Raw genomic sequence first — 19,741 nt, 5'->3', positions numbered from 1 at the left:
AAATTGGCTTAGACAATTCATATTCACTTTTAAATAAGTCTCTTGAAAACCATAATGCACATATATTACACGGATAGGGACCAAAAACATGATAAAATTTCCAAGTCTTCCCTAATTTATACTTATTTAGGACTACTTTTAGGTATTTTTATAATGTTTTATAATTTCCTTCATAAAGGCCTTCTATTTCTAGGTACATTACATTTTTTGTTGCTATTTGAATAGGATATATTTTTTTTGCATTTTCTCACTGGTAGTTCTTGGGATATGAAAATTTTACTGATATTTATTTTATACAATAACCTTGTTGAACTTCCTTATTGGTTCTAATAATTTACCTATAGATCCTCTTGTATTTTCTCTACAGTTAATCATATTGGTTGTAGATTTTTTCCTCTTTTTCTTAAACATCATTTATTCTTCTCGTCTTACTGGAGTGGTTAAGATCTCAATGACAATTTTGATTATAACTAGCAAGTTTTACTGTTATTGTTCCTGACGCTAACAGCGATGTGCCCAGAGTTTCATCAATAAACCTGTTTGTGGTAGATTTTTTAAGAAAATGTTAATCAATTCTTTTTATGAAAGTTACATTTTACAAGAAATTTAAAGTATAACTTTACATGTGTATCATTCAGGTTTGACCAAAATAGACTTCAGTAAACCTAGGTAATTCAGAGTAATGTCTTACAATCAGTTGCTCTAGCTTTATCTATTTATTTTTTTGGGGGGAGGGACAGATATCCTTTATTGCATTAAAAAAGTTTTCAATAGTATTTTAAAAATCATTAAGAAGTGTTGGATTTATTGAATGCTTTTCTGCATGTATCAAGATGATGTTTCTATATTTCTTATTTCCTCATTTGCATTTTCTATTCTCATTTTTAGAATATTTTATTAGATGAACTTTGAATCTCCTGGGTTGTACCTTTATGTCTCTTAGCAAAATACCCTACTTTGCATCTCTTTTTCTCCTTATGTTCTGGAAGACTTTCTCAAAATTTTTCCTGGCTGTCCATCACATAAAAAATTTTAGGTAGTAACATTTTAAATTTCTAAGAGCTCCTTCTTATTTACTGATATCTTCAGAATGATTGGAGCCTATACTTATTATTACTACTATTATTATCTAAAAATGAATATCTTCTTGAATCTCTCTGAAGATACTAATAATTTTAAGGACGTTTTCTTTTATACTTTCTTTTCATCATAGGTCAGTTGTGCTACTTTCATCTTAGGTCTCATGTCTGGGGAGCTTTGGTTGTCCATTCATATTTATAATGAAATTGGTTAGCCAATGCTAGCAGCTATTGTGGATTTCCTCCACGATATTTCCAGTAGGACTTCTCCCCTGAATGGAAGGCCATTATCTTGTATAACCCTCATGATAAGTATATTTGTTATCTATTATTGCATAGCAAATTATTTAAAAATTTAGCGTCTTAAAACAACAAATATATATTATCTCATAAATATGTATTATGTCACAGTTTCTATGGGTCAAGAATCTGGGTGTAGCTTAGATAAACTGTCAGTGTCTCAAAGGTTGGGGCTCTAGCCATCTCAAGGCTTGACTGGGGGGCAATTCACTTCCAAGCTCATTCAGATGGCTGTTGATATGGCAGCTTGTTTCTCCAGAATAAGAGGGAAGAGGGAAGAGAGAGAGAGAAGGAGGGAGAGAGAGAGAGGGAGAGGAGGGAGAGAGAGAGAGGGAGAAAGAAAGTCTTTTTGCAACCTAATCTCAGTAGTGACACACCATCATCATTATAGCTGTACGCTCTTGGTTACAAGCAGTCACTAGATCCAGCACACACTCAAGGGGAGGGGACATACAAGAGCATAAATGCTTGAAGGTGGAGACCCTTGAGGGCCACCTGAGAAGCTGCCTACCATAATATCCTAGGTCCTATTATTAACTCCCAGTGAGGAACTGGGGCTTGGCAAGGTTAAGCCACTGGCCCAAAATCCCACAGCCAGTGAATCACAGAGTTAAGTCTGGGACCCAAATGGATCTGCTTCCAAAGTTTGCCTTCTCAACTGCTATGCCACAGTGTAGATGCATCCCTGGTGTAAATATAAAATCATATAAGGTGATACAGAGGGTCGCAGTTTGGTGCTAACAAGCCCTCAACGCCTCAAACCCTCATAAATTTCCCATTTAACTGAGGCAGGGCTGCCCTCAGGCTCTCAGTCTTGGTAAGGCAATGGTATCTAGCTAGACTTTAATAACACTGTTTTCTTTTAATGGTGTTTACTTCCAGTTAAGACAAGTAGAAGTGGCTATAAATTAATGATAGTGACATAACATTTCTTTTAAAAATATATCTTGGGGGCGTCCCTGGTGGCACAGTGGTTAAGAATCCGCCTGCCAATGCAGGGGACGCGGGTTCGAGCCCTGGTCCGGGAAGATCCCGCATGCCGCGGAGCAACTAAGCCCATGTGCCACAACCACCGAGCCTGCGCTCGAGAGCCCGTGAGCCACAACTACTGAGCCCGCGTGCCGCAACTAGCGAAGCCCGCGCACTTAGAGCCCGTGCTCCACAACAAGAGCAGCCACCGCAATGAGAAGCCCGCGCACTGCAACGAAGAGAAGCCCCCCGCTCGCCGCAACCAGAGAACGCCCACGTGCAGCAACGAAGGCCCAACGCAGCCCAAAATAAAATATATATGTATCTTAAAAATAGAAAATATGTTAATTAAAGTAAAAATTTAAATAGCGAAGATGACACTGAGATACGGCAAACATAGTGAAGGTGGTCTATGGATTACTCAAGTTTGGAAACTACTGCCTGAGTTACAATGCATCTATCTGAAAAGAACCTTAGGGATAATAATCTCATTCTTTCGGTTCAATCTTTTCCCTCTTTTCCCACATTTTATAAAACGTGTAGAATGAAATTGAGAGAGGATAAATGACTTCCCCAAGGGCACAAAGGCCCCATGATCACGGCCCACGTTCCATGACTCTTTCGCCAATGTTTCTCTTTCTCTTTTACTTCTATTATTTATCATCTCGAAACACTTTCTTTTTACTTTCCCCACTCCCACCCTACTATTTCCAATTCACTTTCCTTTAATCCGAGTTTCTCAAGAGCAGCACTATTGACATTCTTGGTCAGATAATTGCTTGCTGTGGGGAACCGTCCTGTGCCGTAGAGGATGTTGCGCAGCAGCCCTGACCTCTACCCGCTGGAATACAATAGCATCCTCACCCCCAACTGTAACAGCCAAAAATGTCTCCAGTGCCTCCTCGGAGGCAGAGCTTCCTCCTAGTGGGTATCGCTGCTCTAAAGCAGTGTTGTTTATTTCTACAAAATATTAGGTCCTGCTGGAGCTGCTGGACTGTACATCACACATGGAATAACACTGCTCTAAACTGCACAGCCTAATGAGGTTACCAATTTTTTCCTTCCGTTTCTGGAGACTTGTGTATATCACAGATGAAGTGCAAAATAACACTCCACTCAGTACGACGTTTGCTATGAATTAAACCAGGTTTCCTATGTGGAAGAGGAAGATTCCAGCATTAAAATTTCAGAAGCGGGCTTCCCTGGTGGCGCAGTGGTTGAGAGTCCGCCTGCCGATGCAGGGGACGCGGGTTCGTGCCCCGGTCCGGGAAGATCCCACGTGCTGCGGAGCGGCTGGGCCCGTGAGCCATGGCCGCTGAGCCTGCGCGTCCGGAGCCTGTGCTTCGCAACGGGAGAGGCCACAGCAGTGAGAGGCCCGCGTACCGCAAAAAAAAAAAAAAAAAAAAATTTCAGAAGCAAAATTTTCCTGAGGGGGTAGAGACCACACATAATATAATTTTACCTTCTACACTTGGCAAATTAGAAATCAACTGGATAAATTAAGAGGAAATGCTCATCAAAAACAACCTTCACTATTTGTGTTATTTTGAAAAAACAAATGTAATGAGCCTTACCTACCTGTTTAGCAATCACAGTTTGAGAAAAGTTTGTAGAATGAGTGCAAGTGAAGTGAATAACTCCTTAATGTGCTGTTACAATCCATGCAAAGGCTGGGATGAGCTCAGGCTCTTCCTAGGCAGAATAACCATTTTTAGTTGCTTCAGAGAGCTTCCTGAGATAGCTGCACATTAGCCAGGGTTTGGAGTCTGTGGATAAGCAGGAAGGCTTGTACTGCTGCCCTAAACGTCTTCAATCATACACGAAGGCGTGGGCTTACTATCACAATCCAGCAAAAAAGCTCTTCTTGGGCTCTTGGGGAATTTTTGTGCATTAAGGATTAAAACTTTCCTGGATCTTTTGGGCCAATGAAGGTACAACACACTCTTGGTAAGGGAAAGTTTTCTCTATGGCTCTTTTGAGTAAGAGTGAAAGTGGGTTTTAAAAATTCAGAACTACAGTCAGTAGAGCCCGTATTTGACCTAATCTTTCTTCTTTCTCTTTCTATCCCCATAGACTTCTTCCTCCCCTGTTCCTCTTTTCCACTTCCTTCTCTTCGTTCTGTACCTTTGATCTTTTTGCAAAGTGGATATACTGAGGCACACATGCTTTTCTTTTATGATTTGCACTCTGAGGTGCTGTGTTTGCTTGTGTTTTTTATTTTTCCTTACAAAAATCAGAACAAAGCAGTACAGTTCTAGGAAATGGGATGTGCAATTGTTTATCAGCTGTAAGAATTTTCAACCATATGGCATTATTGGTTGACACTGGATGACCTCATTTCTTCAGGCAACCAAAGTTTGGGAAGAGCAGAGTTCAGGCAAAGAAGAAAGAAGGTTCCAAATACTAGGACTATCAAACTGGTATGTGATAATCTCTCCACTTCTGAAAGTTTCCTGGCACAGGCTGCTTATATCAGGAAGCTCAGGCTGGATAAACCTGACCTCTTCTTTGCTGCTTACCAGAATCACCTGGTGGAGCTTTCCAAAAGAGGCAGATGATTTTTAGCCTTGGGCTCAAATCCTAGCATCTCTATTTAAAAAAAAAAAAAAAAAAAAAAAAAAAAATCCTCCCTTGAGACTCAGATGAAGTCAACCTGGATCTGGTCCCAAATGGCATCTGGAACCAGTAAACTGGCAGAACTGAAAGGTCCCTTAGAAGAGCCTGAGGGCTCCCTGAGATCCTCCATGATTTTAGGAACTGAGTTAGGTCAAGGGTCATGTACATCATGTGGGGGAGAAAGGTAGCCAGTAGAGTGCAGCCAAAAGTAGCATGGCACACTCCTGGACAAGTCAAATTTCTGTTCTCCCACTTCTTTCTTTAGTGATTTTGAACAAGTCATCCAGTCTCCCTGAGCCTCAGTTTTCTTGCCTGTAAAATGATACCATCCCTAACAAGCTTGTTGTAGGGATTAAAGGAGATAATGCACGTCCAGTGCTTAGCAGGGCATGTGACACATGATAAGAGCTCACTAAGTGTTAAGTACCGGGAATGCAAAAAAGACAAAGTTATTTTTATCGAGAGGACTTGAGGTGGCATGAGATAAGCGAAAACCATTGGGATGCTTCAAGTTAGAGGATGAAGCTTAAGAGTAGCCATGATCCAAATCTAAACTCATGAAAGGGATAACGGAGAAGTTACTTGTTTACAAGAACGAATGTCCTTTCCTAGTTCCCAAATGCTTGGGAGAGAGAATTCAGCTTAAACCAAATGATAGAACATACCATTCTGGACACTTACTGAACTTCTGATACTCGGAGCCACGCTGCACTTTTTTTTCTGTTCCTCTGAAAAACTCTTGTTCTTACCTCAGGGCTTTTGCATATTCTGTTCCCTTCAACTGGATTATACTCTGATCTTCATATGGTTTTCAATTACATTTTTCAATTATTCTAATTATAATTGTTATTATTTACTTAGTATCCATCTCCCCACTAATACATAAGCTTCATGGTCGCAGGAACCTTCTTTCATTGCTGAAGTCTTGGTGCCTAGCACACAGTAAACACTCAGTAAATATTGATCAGATGAAAGAATGTTGAATGAATATTGATCAAAATAAATGAATAAATATGAAGTGATAAACAGATATCAAAGCCATAATTTTATAAAGAATAAAGGGTATCTAGAGATAAGCAGTCAGACTTAAAGGGACCAGTGAGATGATTAACTCCGAAGCATGCATATGATAAGCATGGTGATATCTTTAGAGAGTAGGACCAGGTTTAATACTCTGATATCCAAGCTTTTTACCACCATTTCCTTAGTTACCAAAATTTGGGCATGTGTTCCACTGATCACAAGGATATATGTGAAGACAATGGAATTGTATATTTGAAATTAGGACTCTAGCTATAAGGGTTGTCCTGACCTGGAAAATTGGAAATAAATGTCTATAGGTCAGTTTATCCTCCTAGCACATATCATGACAATGAAAGTACTTCTTAGGGGGGTGGTTGTGTGTGTCTAAATGTGTCCTACAGGATTTGTGGATTGGTGAGGGTTAATTTCCAAAAGGGGGCTGCCTTTGACTCTTGAAAGCCTCCTTGGCACTTGGAAAATTAGCCTCAAGGTTTAGTGCTGGAATACTGAAGACATCACAGCAGTAGCCGTAACAAGTAGACTGTACTAGCACTTAACTTGGCTCGCCGGTGTCCCACTGGGGATGGCTGCACCCCCCACTTTGTTTCACTGGCCGAAGGGGAGGGGTCCAGGACCATCATAAATGCCTACCTACTCTCCGCTCAGGCATCTGGCCTTCAAACCTCCTTTCAGAGAAGAGATGTTGTAATGGGGGCATCTATCATTCACTCAAGCACTCATTCACTTACTTAGCACAGAGTGTCAGATGGGCTGTATTGTACCCCCCAACACTTTCGTGTGTTGAAGTCCTAACCCCCAGGACTGCAGAAAGGGATGGTTGTTGGAGACAGGGTCTTCAAAGAGGTGATTAAGTCAAAATGAGGTCATTAGGGTGGGCCCTCATCCAGTATGACTGGTGTCCTAATAAGAAGACGAAATCTGGACACAGACACACAGAGGGAAGGCCATGCAAAGACACGGGGAGAAGCCGGTCATCTACCCGTCAAGGAGAGAGGCCTCAGAAGAAACCAACCACACCGACAAAGGAATTTCAGCCTCCGGAACTATGAGAAAATAAATTTCCGTGTTTAAGCCACTCAGTCTATGGTACTTTGTTATGGCCGCCTGAGCAAACCAATACACTTACCCTATGCATGACACTGAGGACATAGAGGTAGATAAGACCTAATTCAGACCTACGGGGAGCTCATAGATTTGTGTTCCTGTGAGCTCAATTGGAGTCACTTTTTTTTTTTTTAATTTATTTTTGGCTGCGTTGGGTCTTCGGTGCTCCGCGCAGGCTTTCTCTAGTTGCGGCGAGCGGGGGCCACTCTTTGTCGCGGTACACGGGCTTCTCATCGCGGTGGCTTCTCTTGTTGCGGAGCACGGGCTCTAGGCATGTGGGCTTCAGTAGTTGTGGCACGTGGGCTCTAGAATGCAGGCTCAGTAGTTGTGGCTCACGGGCTCTAGAATGCAGGCTCAGTAGTTGTGGCTCACGGGCTCTAGAATGCAGGCTCAGTAGTTGCGGCTCACAGGCTCTAGAATGCAGGCTCAGTAGTTTTGGTGCACAGGCTTAGTTGCTCCGCGGCATGTGGGATCTTCCCGGACCAGGACTCGAACCCGTGTCCCCTGCATTGACAGGCGGATTCTTAACCACTGCGCCACCAGGGAAGCCCCCTGGAGTCACTTTAACAGTAATATCCAATTGGCCCTTGCCCCCACCTGCTCACCCAGAACTTCCAGAATACGGCAAGGGACCCTCCATTCCTGTGTGGTAACCCTGGGGGCATGTCACATATGCTTGCAGACAGGTCTGCCAGCTACAGTCACTATATCGAGTCTCCTATGTACCCTCACTGCTGCTGGCCCCACTCTGAAACCCTGATTTCCATGCCAAAGGTGCAATTTCTTAAGCCTGCCAACAGCTGAAGTGCTAAGTGGTAACCTGCAATCAGTGAAGAAGTGGGGAGGATGTACTCTGTCTCCTAATTGTGAATTCAAGCCTCACAGCATCCTTTATGAAAACAGGATATTTAGTGAAGGGGGTGAGAAGGGGTCAGTATTCTTTTTCCATGTGGATATCTAATTAATATAGCACTGTTGATAATTTGCCATCAATCAAATGTCTAAATACATGTGGGTCTGTTCCATTGGTTGGCCTATTTGCCTCTCCTCACAGAAGTACCACACTGTCTTAATTTCTGTAACTACTTGAGTCTTCTGCCTGAAGAATCTACTTTGTGTTTCTTTTAGTGGATGGATTCCTTCAGCCTCTGCTAACATTTAACTTTCACTGTTTCAAAATAATTTATTTTGAAATAATTTCAAACTTACGTAAAAGTTGGAAGAACAGCAAAAAAAATCCGTATCTCCTTTACTCAGATTCTCAACTTTTTCACTTAATTCATTATTCTTTTTCTTTCTATAAGGTCTGTATGTGTGTGCAAACTCATTATCATTAGTTTTTATGAACCACTTGAATATAAGCTACAGAGGTGGTGCCTTATCACCTCTAAATTCTCCTGTGTGTATTTCCTCCAAACAAGGACACTCTCCTAATAATCATCATACAACCCTGCAAGGAAGGAAATCAACCTTGATACAACACTGCCATCTCATCTACAGACCCTGCTCACATGTTGCTACCTGTCCCAACAGGTGGTCCTGATTGCATCTAGGAACATGCACTGCATTTTGTTATCGTGTCTCCTTCAATCTGGAATAGTCCTTCAGTTTGTCCCCATCTTTTATGTCCTTGACAACTTTTATGGTTTTCCTTTTAAAATTTTTGTTGGGTTTGTTTTATGGACCCAAATACAATCTACCTTGGTCAATATTTCCATGAGCACTAGGGGGGAAAAAAGCGTGTATTCTACTGTTGTTGGGTGCAGTGTTCCATATATGTCAATTAGATTATGTTGGGGGACTGCATAGTCCAGATTTTCTATATCCTTGCTGACTTTCTTGTAGCAGTTCTGCTGCTGAGAGGGGGATGTTGAAGTCCTAACTACAACCGTGTATTTTTCTATTTCTCCTCTCACGTATCTTGAGGCTCTGCTGTTTGATACGCACATATTTAGAACTGTTATGTCTTCCTGATGAATCGATCCTTTTGTCATTATGTAATGTCTTCGTTTCTAGTAATTTTCTTTGCTCTGAAGTCTATTTTCTTCTGCTATTATAGCCACTTCTGCCTTTTAAGAAAACTGTTTGCATGGGATATCATTTTTCATCCTTTTAATTTAACCTACCTATGACATTGAGTTTGAAGTGAGTTTCTTGAAGGCAGAGGATACAGTTGATCTTGCTTCGTTACCTGCTTTCCCAATCTGCCAATCTCTGCCTTTTAATTGGTGTATTCAGACCACTGGACATTTAAGACAATGAACTTCAGAACTTAAGTCTTCCGTTGTATTGTTTGATTTCTGTCTGCTTCCCTGTTTCTCATTTCTTGCTTTCCTGTAGGTTATTCGAATGCTCTTTAAGATTCCAACTTGATTTCTAGTGTCTTCAGATGTATCTCACATAGTTTTTGTAGTGACTGCTCTGGATATTACTGTCTATCTAGATACACATGTTATAAATAATATGTGTTTATTATAAATTTTATCATACAAAGGATGTGTAACATTCAATTTACAAATAATTAAAAATACAATATACTTCACTGTGAACTCCAAATATCCAATTCATTCTTACAGAATCCTTTCGTTGATGTTCACCAAACTCTTGTGTCCTCAGTCAGTCTCTGACTGCACGGATGAATGAGTGTAGCTTTGACAAGGATGTTAGTTGAGCTTTTTAGTTAGTCTAGTTAGTTGAGCTGCAGGTTAAGGAGAAAAAGGCAAAACTGAAAGGATGAAGACCTGTGGGAATTTCACTTATTTGTCAATGATGTGAGCAACTTTCTTTGGAATTGGAGAACAGTTTCAAAGAGTAGAAGAATATTTCCTCCTTTTGTTACTCATAATGTGATGACTACTTTTAAGTTTAACTTGTATTCATGGTTTTTTTCTAGCTTTATTGAGATACTGTTGACATGCCATGTTGTATCAGCTTCAGGTATACAATGTGATGACCTGATATACATATATGTTGAGAAATGATTACCACAATAAGGCTTTAACACACCCTTCAGCTCACTGGCAATTAACAATATTCTCTCTATTTCTATCAGTTTGGCTTTTTGAGATTCCACATATAAGTGAGATCATACAGTATTTGTCTTGCTTATGTCACATAAATATAATGCCCTCAAGCTTCATTCATGTTGTCCAAAGATTCAAATTGGGCAGGACTGTCTTCTTTTTTATGGCTGAGTAATATTCATATATATAGAGAGAGAGACACACACACATATCTATATGCATGTGTGTGCGTACACACACACACACAATGTACAGTCAGAAATCTGCAGTTTCAGAGTGGGCCCTCCATATCTGCAGCTCTGCGTCTGCAGAGTCAACCAACAGCAGACTGTGTAGTACTGTAGTATGTATGCACTGAAAAACAATCTGTCTGTAAATGGACCCACACAGTTCAAACCCATGTTGTTCAAGGGTCAACTGTATATATATAATCATTTGTAGAGCCTTGGGGAGTGTTCACATTCCCATATGACAGTATTTTAAGTCTTTTTATACCTCACGAATAAAGTATTACTATTATGTTCACTTTTTTTTACATAATATTTTATATTTACCTATTTACCAATGTATTTGGTATTGTTCCTTCTTAAATTTCATATTTTCTTTATGGGCTTACTTTTCTTCTCTTTGAAATATATCTTTTAGAAATTATATTAGTGGGATCTATTGGTAATAAACTATTCCACTTTTTGATTTTTGGAAAATGTCTGTATGTAGCCCACATTCTTGGAAGATGGCTTTTTTGTGAGTGCACAAAACTAGTTTGACAGTTATTTCTGCTTTGTATTTTAAAGATGTTATTTCACTCACAGCTGGCTTTCCAGGTTATTGATAAGATGTGTGCCGTCTACTTGTGTCTGTCCTTTACAAATGACCTTCTTTTCCTTCTGGCTGCTTTTAAGATCTTTGTTTTGCTATTTGTAATTGTACCACGATGCATATAGTAAGTAAGACCTTTATCTACTCTGGTTGGGATTTGCTGGGCTTCCAGAAAATGATCCAGATCCATATCTGCAGATCCATATATTTTACTAATTTAAAAAAACCCACAACCATCATATCTTCAAATATTATGTTTTCCATTCTCTCTATTGTTTACATAAACTTTGATTAGATATTTGTTAGTCTCTCTTATCTATTTTCTGTGTCACTTAATATTTCTTTCATATATCTTATCTCTATGTCTCCATGTGGCTTTCTGGGTAATTTATTTAGAATTTTTTAGTTCATCAATTTTCTATTTAGCTAGGTTTAAATGGCCTTTTAGCCCCTCCTCTGGGTTTTAAATTACCAGATTAAACTAAAAAACGTCTAGTAGTTCCATTACCTTATTTTTCAAATTTTCCTGATTATCTAAGCAGGGTATTATTTCTTGCCCACTCTTTTTTTTCCCCCCTTACATTTTGTTTATATATTATAAATTTTATTTTATTTTTTAATTAACGCACAGAAAAACTGGCTTTGGGGACTGTTCAGTTCTAGGAATTTAAACACATGTATAGATCTGTGAAATCACCGCCACCACAAGTTTCATCGCTCTGAAAAATAACCCTTCACATTCTTCCCCACTGTTCCCACCCAATCCCACACTCCCTGAAGTGGGAGGCGAGCCTGAGAGGATTTTAAAGTAGTCTCCACTTAGTGTCCAATTCAGAGAGAAACTTATACTGATGAACAGCAAATCCATCTTTCAGAAGTTGTGTGCTCATTTGTCCCACAACGTGGGGACAGGGCTGAGATGGAGACAGATTCCTGACGGTATCATTTGAACACCTGGATCCTGCTATACCTGAAGCATCTACCTTTGGATTTTTTTGGTCATGTGAGCCAATAAAATTTTCTTTTGGCTTAATTAGGTTTGCATTGGATTTTGTTCCACATAGCTCTAAGTCTCCCCAGCAGTGATCTTCATTTATTCAAGAAGTTGTTTTTTTAAAAACTCACTTTTTAAAACTGTGGTAAAATACATATAACATAAAATTTACCATCTTAACCATTTTTTATGTGTACAGTTCAGTAATGTTAAGTGTACTGACATTGTCAGCCCTGGCAACATTCATTCTATTTTCTGCTTGTATGAGTCTGACTACTCTAGCTACTTTATATAAGTAGAATCATACAATATTTGTCTTTTTGTAATTGACTTACTTCACTTAAACATAATGTCTTCAAGGTTCATCTGTGTTGCAGCATGTGTCAGAATTTCCTTCCTTTTGAAGGCTGAATAATATTCCATTGCACGTCATACCACATTTTGCTTACCTATTCACCCATCAATGGATGCTTGGGTTGCTTCCGCCTTTGGCTTTGTGAATAGTGCTGCTATGAACATGAGTGTAAAACTATCTCTTTAAGATTCTGCTTTCAATTCTTTTGTATATATACCCAGAAGTGGAATTGCCAGGTCAAATGGTAGTTCTATTTCTAACTTTTTGAGGAACCGCCACAGTTTTCCATAGCGGCTGCACCATTTTACCACCAACCATGTACGAAGGTTCCAATTTCTCCACATCCTCACCAGTACGTGTTACTTGCTGTTTCTTTGGACAGGAGCCATCCTAATGGTTGTGAGGCGGTGTCTCATTGTGGTCAATAAGTTTTTGCCACGTGCCTGGCACTTTGCTAGTACAGCACAGCAAACAGGCTTGGGGCTTACAAGTGACTAATTACAGTTATGCAAATTGCTCCGAAGAAGTTCCGGGGCCAGGGTGGAGCGCCTGACTAATTCCTGGAGGAGGGGCACCTCTGAAAGAGACGGTAGCTCGCGCCCATGTGTCCTCTTTGGAAGCGGAACTTTTCATGCTGTTCCCTTCATAGGCTTCTGGGGAGGTAGCCTTTTGGCTGCTCAGTTTTCAGAGGCCCACAGATTTTTTTTCTCAGCACACATCAGCTTTTGGGACTGGGCTTTGCAAAACATCTTCAAAGGTCCCCAAAGAGCTCTTAATCTGGCAAACAACTTTCCATCAATAAACAGGGCAGTGTTTCCTGCCCAGATGCCTGTTAAATCTGTCTCTCCCCCCCGCCCCAGAGAGAGTCACTCTTAGCTGCATGTTCCCTTGTTGGGCAAGATGCTCTGTTGACCCAAGGCCACCTGGTTTTCTGTGATCCCATTTGCCAATTCGTGACCAGAAGCTGAATGGTCATTGAGGATAGGGAAAGGCAGCGGTAAATGGGGCCGGGAGATGTGGCAGGATGGCTGCTGTGTTTGGGTACCTTTTCTGAAACGTCCTCTAAGACTCAGATGTTCTTCAATGAAGTGGCAGGATTGGACTTGAAGATCCCTTCTTGCTTGGCATTTGGTGACTTTGAGAGGAGATGGCTAGCTCAGCTATTTCAACGTTTTCTTTAAAAAGAGACAGATAATCAAAACTACAATGAGGTATCACCTCACACTGGTCAGAAATAGCCATCATCAAAAAATCTACAAACAATAAATGCTGGAGAGGGTGTGGAGAAAAGGGAACCCTCTTGCACTGTTGGTGGGAACATAAATGGATACAGCCACTACAGAGAACACTATGGAAGTTCCTTAAAAAACTAAAAACAGAACTACCATATGACCCAGCAATCCCACTACTGGGCATATACCCAGAGAAAACCGTAATTCAAAAAGACACATGTAGCCCAATGTTCACTGCAGAACTGTTTACAATAGCCAGGACATGGAAACAACCTAAATGTCCACTGACAGATGAATGGATAAAGAAGATGCGGTACATATATATAGATAATGCAGTATTACTCAGCCATAAAACGAGATGAAATTGGGTCATTTGTAGAGATATGGATGGACCTACAGTCTGTCGTACAGAGTGATGTAAGTCAGAAAGAGAAAAACAAACATCGTATATTAACGCATATATGTGGAATCGAGAAGAATGATACAGATGAACATATTTGCCGGGCAGGAATAGAAACACAGATGCAGAGAACAGATGTGTGGACACGGGGAGGAAAGGGGAGGATGGGATGAATTGGGAGATTAGGTTTGACATAAATACACTACCGTGCGTAAAATAGCTAGCTAGTGGGAACCTGCTATACAGCACAGGGAGCCCAGCCCGGTGCTCTGTGACCACCTAGAGGGGTGGGATGGGGTGGGGAGGGAGGTCCAAGAGGGAGGGGATATGGGGATATATGTATACACATAGCTGATTCACTTTACTGTACAGCAGAAACTAACACAACATTGTAAAGCAATTATACTCCAATTTTTTAAAAAAGTAAAAAAAAAAAAAAAAAAGAGAGAGACATATAATGGATGATGTTCATAGGGTGACATCACCCATAGCTATGCTCAATACTTGGAAAAGGAGCTGCACTGTCACTCTCTCCTTTCCCAGTCAAGGAAGTCCACTGGAAAGCCAAATTATAAGTGTAATATTATTATAGTGAAACATAGTGAAATATATTTAACATAGCACCTGACACTTAGCAAATTCTCAAAACCACAGGCTTTTAAAAATTATTATTATTTATATTTAAGGTTAACTGACAACCTGAGATAGCCAAACTACACCCCAGGAGCCAAATCCAGCCTGCCACCTGTTTTTGGATAACCTGTGACTTAAGAATAATTTCTGAATTTTTAAGTAGTTGAAAAAAAATCACATTCTATGACATGTGAAAACTGTATAAAATTCAAATTTTGGCGTCCATAAATAAAGCTTTATTGGAATACAACAATGCCTGTTTTCTTACTCATTGTCTGTGACTGCTTTCACGCTATAGTGGCAGAGTGGAATAGTTGTGACAGATACCATATGACCCAAAACCTGAAATATGTATTATCTGGTCATTGATAGAAGAAGTTTGTTGACACTTTCACAGACTGTAATCTCTATTGGAATCAACTTCATAGTTGTACAGAGTTGTTGTATCTGTGAGGTTCAAGACCATGTCTATCTTATTCACCATGGTCTTTCTAGTGCTGGATACAGAACTGACAGTCAATACTGTTGAGCTCATTGTATCCCAGACGTCCTGGGATTGCCCATCTTCCATGAATAATTGCATCACAATCGTTTGAGCCCTTCTCCTAGTTGATCCACTGGAGCTGCAGTCTTGCACCAAGCCGCCCTCCCCAGCTATTTCTGGGGGGTTCCTGCAGAATGCTTCCCTGTTCCCCGTATCTGTCCTAAGGGTCTTCCTCTGGGTTCCCGCTCCTAAGTTCTCTGTTGGGCATGTCTCATAGCCCTACATCATTTACTGGATGCGTGGAGGCAAGAGCGGGAAAATGATATCATAGAAAGGGTCACCGAGACCCTGAACCCCGGCCTTGAAATGTCCCCACCGGTGCCTCTCCTCTCCTGCCTCAGTGGGGCCACAGCCCGTTTCCCAGAGGTGCCAGTGCTTTTGATCGCCTCTCCCCCAGACCAGGGTTGAAGCTGCCAACTCCCACTTTGTTCCAGAGGAAGGAGGCTCTCTCCTTTCCTGCTGACACAGAAATCTCTTCAGAGACACATCTCTGCCCTTAATGAAGACCTTTTCAGAAGAGGCCTTTGCTTCCCCTTTGCTTAATTCAAAGGCCTCTAAGAGTAATTCTCCTCAAAACAAAATAGAAGTCTTCTCTTCTTCCTCTGATGAACTCAACCTCTATCTCAGGAGCAACTGAAAAAAATACTATGGCTTTAAAATAGGTGTGTCTTCCACTTTAAGACTAGAGGTGGTACAAAATATCATGTGAAAATGTCCAGTGTCACAGCACAAATGAATAAATGAATGAGTGTACTTTCTATATACACACATATATGTACATGGTAAAATATAATAACCGATGTTATATTATAGATTATCTATAGATTATCTATATATACTTTTATATATCATATATATTGTGTAGCGTATAGTACTGTATAAATAGATGTACTTTTCTCGCGTTTCACCAGCAAAGCCCATGAACAATTCCCGGGAAATAAAGATAGGACGTGGGTAATAAAATCTGTTTTCCCCTTTGTGCTTAGTGTACTTTCACTCGCTCACAGGGTACCATGTGCAGAGGCCTTGCACCCGGCACTTCAGACCAGAGTTCCTAGAGCGAAAAGGCTGTGCCCAACACCTGGCGTACCGTGTGCAGAAGTGCTGCACACGACACCCGAATTCAGGACGGCGGCAGTGGGACACGTGCGGAAATGCCACGCTCGGCACTTGGGTCTGGAGCGCCCTGAGCTGCAGAAGCCAGTCCTGTGAGAGTCCTTCTAAAACCTGGACATACGTGGCCCACAGCAAACGGGACCCTCCCGATCCGGAGGCCTTGTCGGGCACAGCCCCTGTCGTACAGGGCCTAACTGACCAGGGCCTTATTAGACCAGGCCAATGGGCCAGTAACAACTCCATTCTCCCTGTGAAGAAGCCCAGGCGGGAAAACTGGATGGCACAGGACCTCGCGGAAATCAATGAAGCCGCCGAGGATACGCAGCCAGTGGTCCCTTATCCCTACATCCTGCTGACCACGCTACCATCCACCAGGACCTGGTATTCTGTATTACATTTAAAAGATGCCTTCTTCTGTATTCCATTAGCTCCAGAGTCGCAAGAATTTTTTGCTTTTGAGCGGCAGGACCCAAACTCACAACGAAAACCAATACTGCTAGACAGTCCTGCCCCAGGAGTTCAAAAAATTCACCCACCATCTTTGGGGACATTTTAGCTAAAGACCTAAAAGATCTACATGCTGGATGTAGACGACATTCTGATAGCCAGCCCTACTAAGCAGGCCTCTGAGCTGCTCTGAACCACTTAGCCAACAAAGGATATAAAGCGTCCAAGAAAAAGGCTCAAATATCACAAACTAGGGTGAGTTACCTAGGCTTCCTTCTCACAGAAAGTCAGAGAGGCCTATACCAGGAAAGGAAAGAATACACGTGCAGCCTCACCCCTCCCAGAACCGGAAGACAGCTTAGGGGCTTCCTGGTGATGGCTGGGTTTTGCTGCACCTGGATCCCTAACTAGGATCTAATAGCTAGACCTCTATTTGAAAGGTTGAAAGGAAAGGATGATGATCCTTTTGAATGGAATTCAGAATGTGAAGGGGCCTGTCAAAAGTTGAGAAAGCAATTAGTTCAGGCCCCTGCCCTGGCCCTCCCAGATTTAGCTATAACCCTCTTAACCGTCATATTCATGAGAGAAGAGACATCGTCGTTGGGGTATTCACTCAAAACCTAGGACCCCTTACTCAGGCGGTTGCTTGTTTCTCTAATCAATCAGATCAAACTGTAAAGGGTGGCCTCCCTGCCCACGGGCAGCGACAGCTGCTACAACTCTTCTACAGGAAGCTGAAAAGTTAACGTCTGGTCAACCGGGACTTCACACCAGGTTCAGGCTCTGGTTGAGTTCTAAGGGAACAGAATGTGTATCCTCCGGAAGGCTGATCCAGGCTCAGGCTATGCTTCTAGACAACACAGCAGTTACCATAAAAACCTGTCACACACAAAATCCTGCCAGCCCGCTAGCCACAGAAACGCGGCCACTTGGAGGACGATTATATCGAAGCCACAGACATGATCTATTCCTGTCACTGCGACCTAGGAAGGGAGCTGGTACTAAACACCAAAGAGGAATGGTTCATAGACACGAGGAGTTTTCTGAGAGAAGGAAAGGGGCTGGTGGGATACACAGTGACCTCCCAGACCCAAGTCATGGAGGCACAAAGCCTACCCTCAGGGACTTCTGCCCTAAAAAGCCAAGCCGACAGCCCTCAGCCAAGCCTTAGAGCTCAGGACAGGGCACTGCTGGTGGGAATGTAAATGGATACAGCCACTACGGAGAACAGTATGGAGGTTCCTTCAAAAACTACAAATAGAACTACCATATGACCCAGCAATCCCACTACTGGGCATATACCCTGAGAAAACCATAATTCAAAAAGAGTCACGTACCAAAATGTTTATTGCAGCTCTATTTACGATAGCCAGGACATGGAAGCAACCTAAGTGTCCATCCACAGATGAATGGATAAAGAAGATGTGGCACATATATACAATGGAATATTACTCAGCCATAAAAAGAAATGAAACCGAGTTATTTGTAATGAGGCGGATAGACCTGGAGTCTGTCATACAGAGTGAAGTAAGTCAGAAGGAGAAAAACAAATACCGTATGCTAACACATATATATGGAATCGAAGAAAAAAAAATGTCATGAAGAGATTAGTGGTAAGACGGAAATAAAACACAGACCTACTAGAGCATGGACTTGAGGATATGGGGAGGAGGAAGGGTGGGCTGTGACGAAGTGAGAGAGTGGCAGGGACATACATACACTACCAAATGTAAATTAGATAGCTAGTGGGAAGCAGCCGCATAGCACAGGGAGATCACCTCTGTGCTTTGTGACGACCTAGAGGGGGTGGGATAGGGAGGGTGGGAGGGAGGGTGATGCAAGAGGGAAGAGATACGGGAACATATGTATATGTATAACTGATTCACTTTGTTGTAAAGGAGAAACTAACACACTATTGTAAAACAGTTATACTCAAATAAAGATGTTAAAAAAAAAAATGTTTACGCAGATTCCCAGTATGCATACGCCATCCTATATGCACACGGGGCTAGATTTGGAAGGAAAGAGGTATGCCTACTGCAGAGAAGAAACAGGTGACGCATGGCTTAAGCATATTGAAGCTCTTAGAAGCAGGACAGATGCCAAGAAAGGTGGCAGTAATTCACTGTAGGGGTCACCAAAACTGGGTGCAGGGGTAATAAAGGGAAACAACAAGGCTGATACAGCTGCCAAAAGGGCAGCCTTAGAACCAGTAACTTGGCAACTACCCCTCATACCTCGAAGGCCAGACCCATTCAATAGTTCTCCAAACTACACAAAGGAAGAACTAGACAAAGCCCGAAAATGGGGCTTCAATAGAGATGGGGGTGGCTAGTTAATGAACATGAACAGTACTTCTTTCCCCCGAGCTGCAGCTTGTCAAGCCATCATGAAGGCTCATCAAGTAACCCACTATGGGAGGGAAGCCCTTTATAACTGGTTAGTTGAGGTCATGGTAACTCCTGGCATGAAAGGTATAATCGGTCTGAGAGTTGAGACCTGCCCCATCTGCACAATGGAAAACCCAACACCAGACCCCCCAGAGGCCTCCAGATAACACCCATTCAGACCAGAGGAACATATCCCACGTAAGACTGGCAGATTTTTTTTTTTTTTTTTTTTTTTTGGTGGTACGCGGGCCTCTCACTGTCGCGGCCTCTCCCGTTGCGGAGCACAGGCTCCGGACGCGCAGGCTCAGCGGCCACGGCTCACGGGCCCAGCCTCTCCGTGGCATGTGCGATCTTCCCGGACCGGGGCACGAACCCGTGTCCCCTGCATCGGCGGGCGGACTCTCAACCACTGCGCCACCAGGGAAGCCCAAGATTGGCAGATTTTGATTTCACTGTCATGCCCAGAGTACCTGGTAATTTCAGGTACCTCTTGGTGCTGAGAGACACATTTTCCGGGTGGATAGAAGCACTCCCCGCTAGAACTGAAATGGCAGCTGAAACAGCTAAGGCATTACTAAAAGAAATAATCCCTAGGTCTGGGGTCCCAGGATCCCTACAAAGTGATGATGGTCCGGCATTTGTGTCTCAAGTGATGAAGTGAATAACGAGTGCCGCG

General features: G+C 42.0%; 1 protein-coding gene across 3 annotated transcripts in view; it reads left to right on the top strand.

The window, feature by feature from the left end:
- LOC136792661 (uncharacterized) overlaps positions 1–18,256 on the top strand; it is a 30,920-nt gene extending 12,664 nt beyond the window's left edge. For 2 of the 3 annotated variants that reach the window (XM_067014727.1, XM_067014728.1), the window contains exon 2: positions 16,120–18,256. In XM_067014727.1, coding sequence (XP_066870828.1) covers positions 16,120–16,784 — 665 coding nt within the window. In that variant the 3' untranslated portion in view covers positions 16,785–18,256. Of the gene's footprint in view, positions 1–14,621; positions 14,681–16,119 lie in introns of those variants that run through there. The other variant, XM_067014729.1, reaches the window with a different exon arrangement.
- The last annotated feature ends 1,485 nt before the right edge of the window (positions 18,257–19,741 follow it).

The sequence above is a fragment of the Kogia breviceps genome, chromosome 15 (genome assembly GCF_026419965.1).
Source record: "Kogia breviceps isolate mKogBre1 chromosome 15, mKogBre1 haplotype 1, whole genome shotgun sequence".
NCBI lineage: Eukaryota > Metazoa > Chordata > Mammalia > Artiodactyla > Physeteridae > Kogia > Kogia breviceps.
This window is presented reverse-complemented; position numbering and strand designations above follow the sequence as displayed.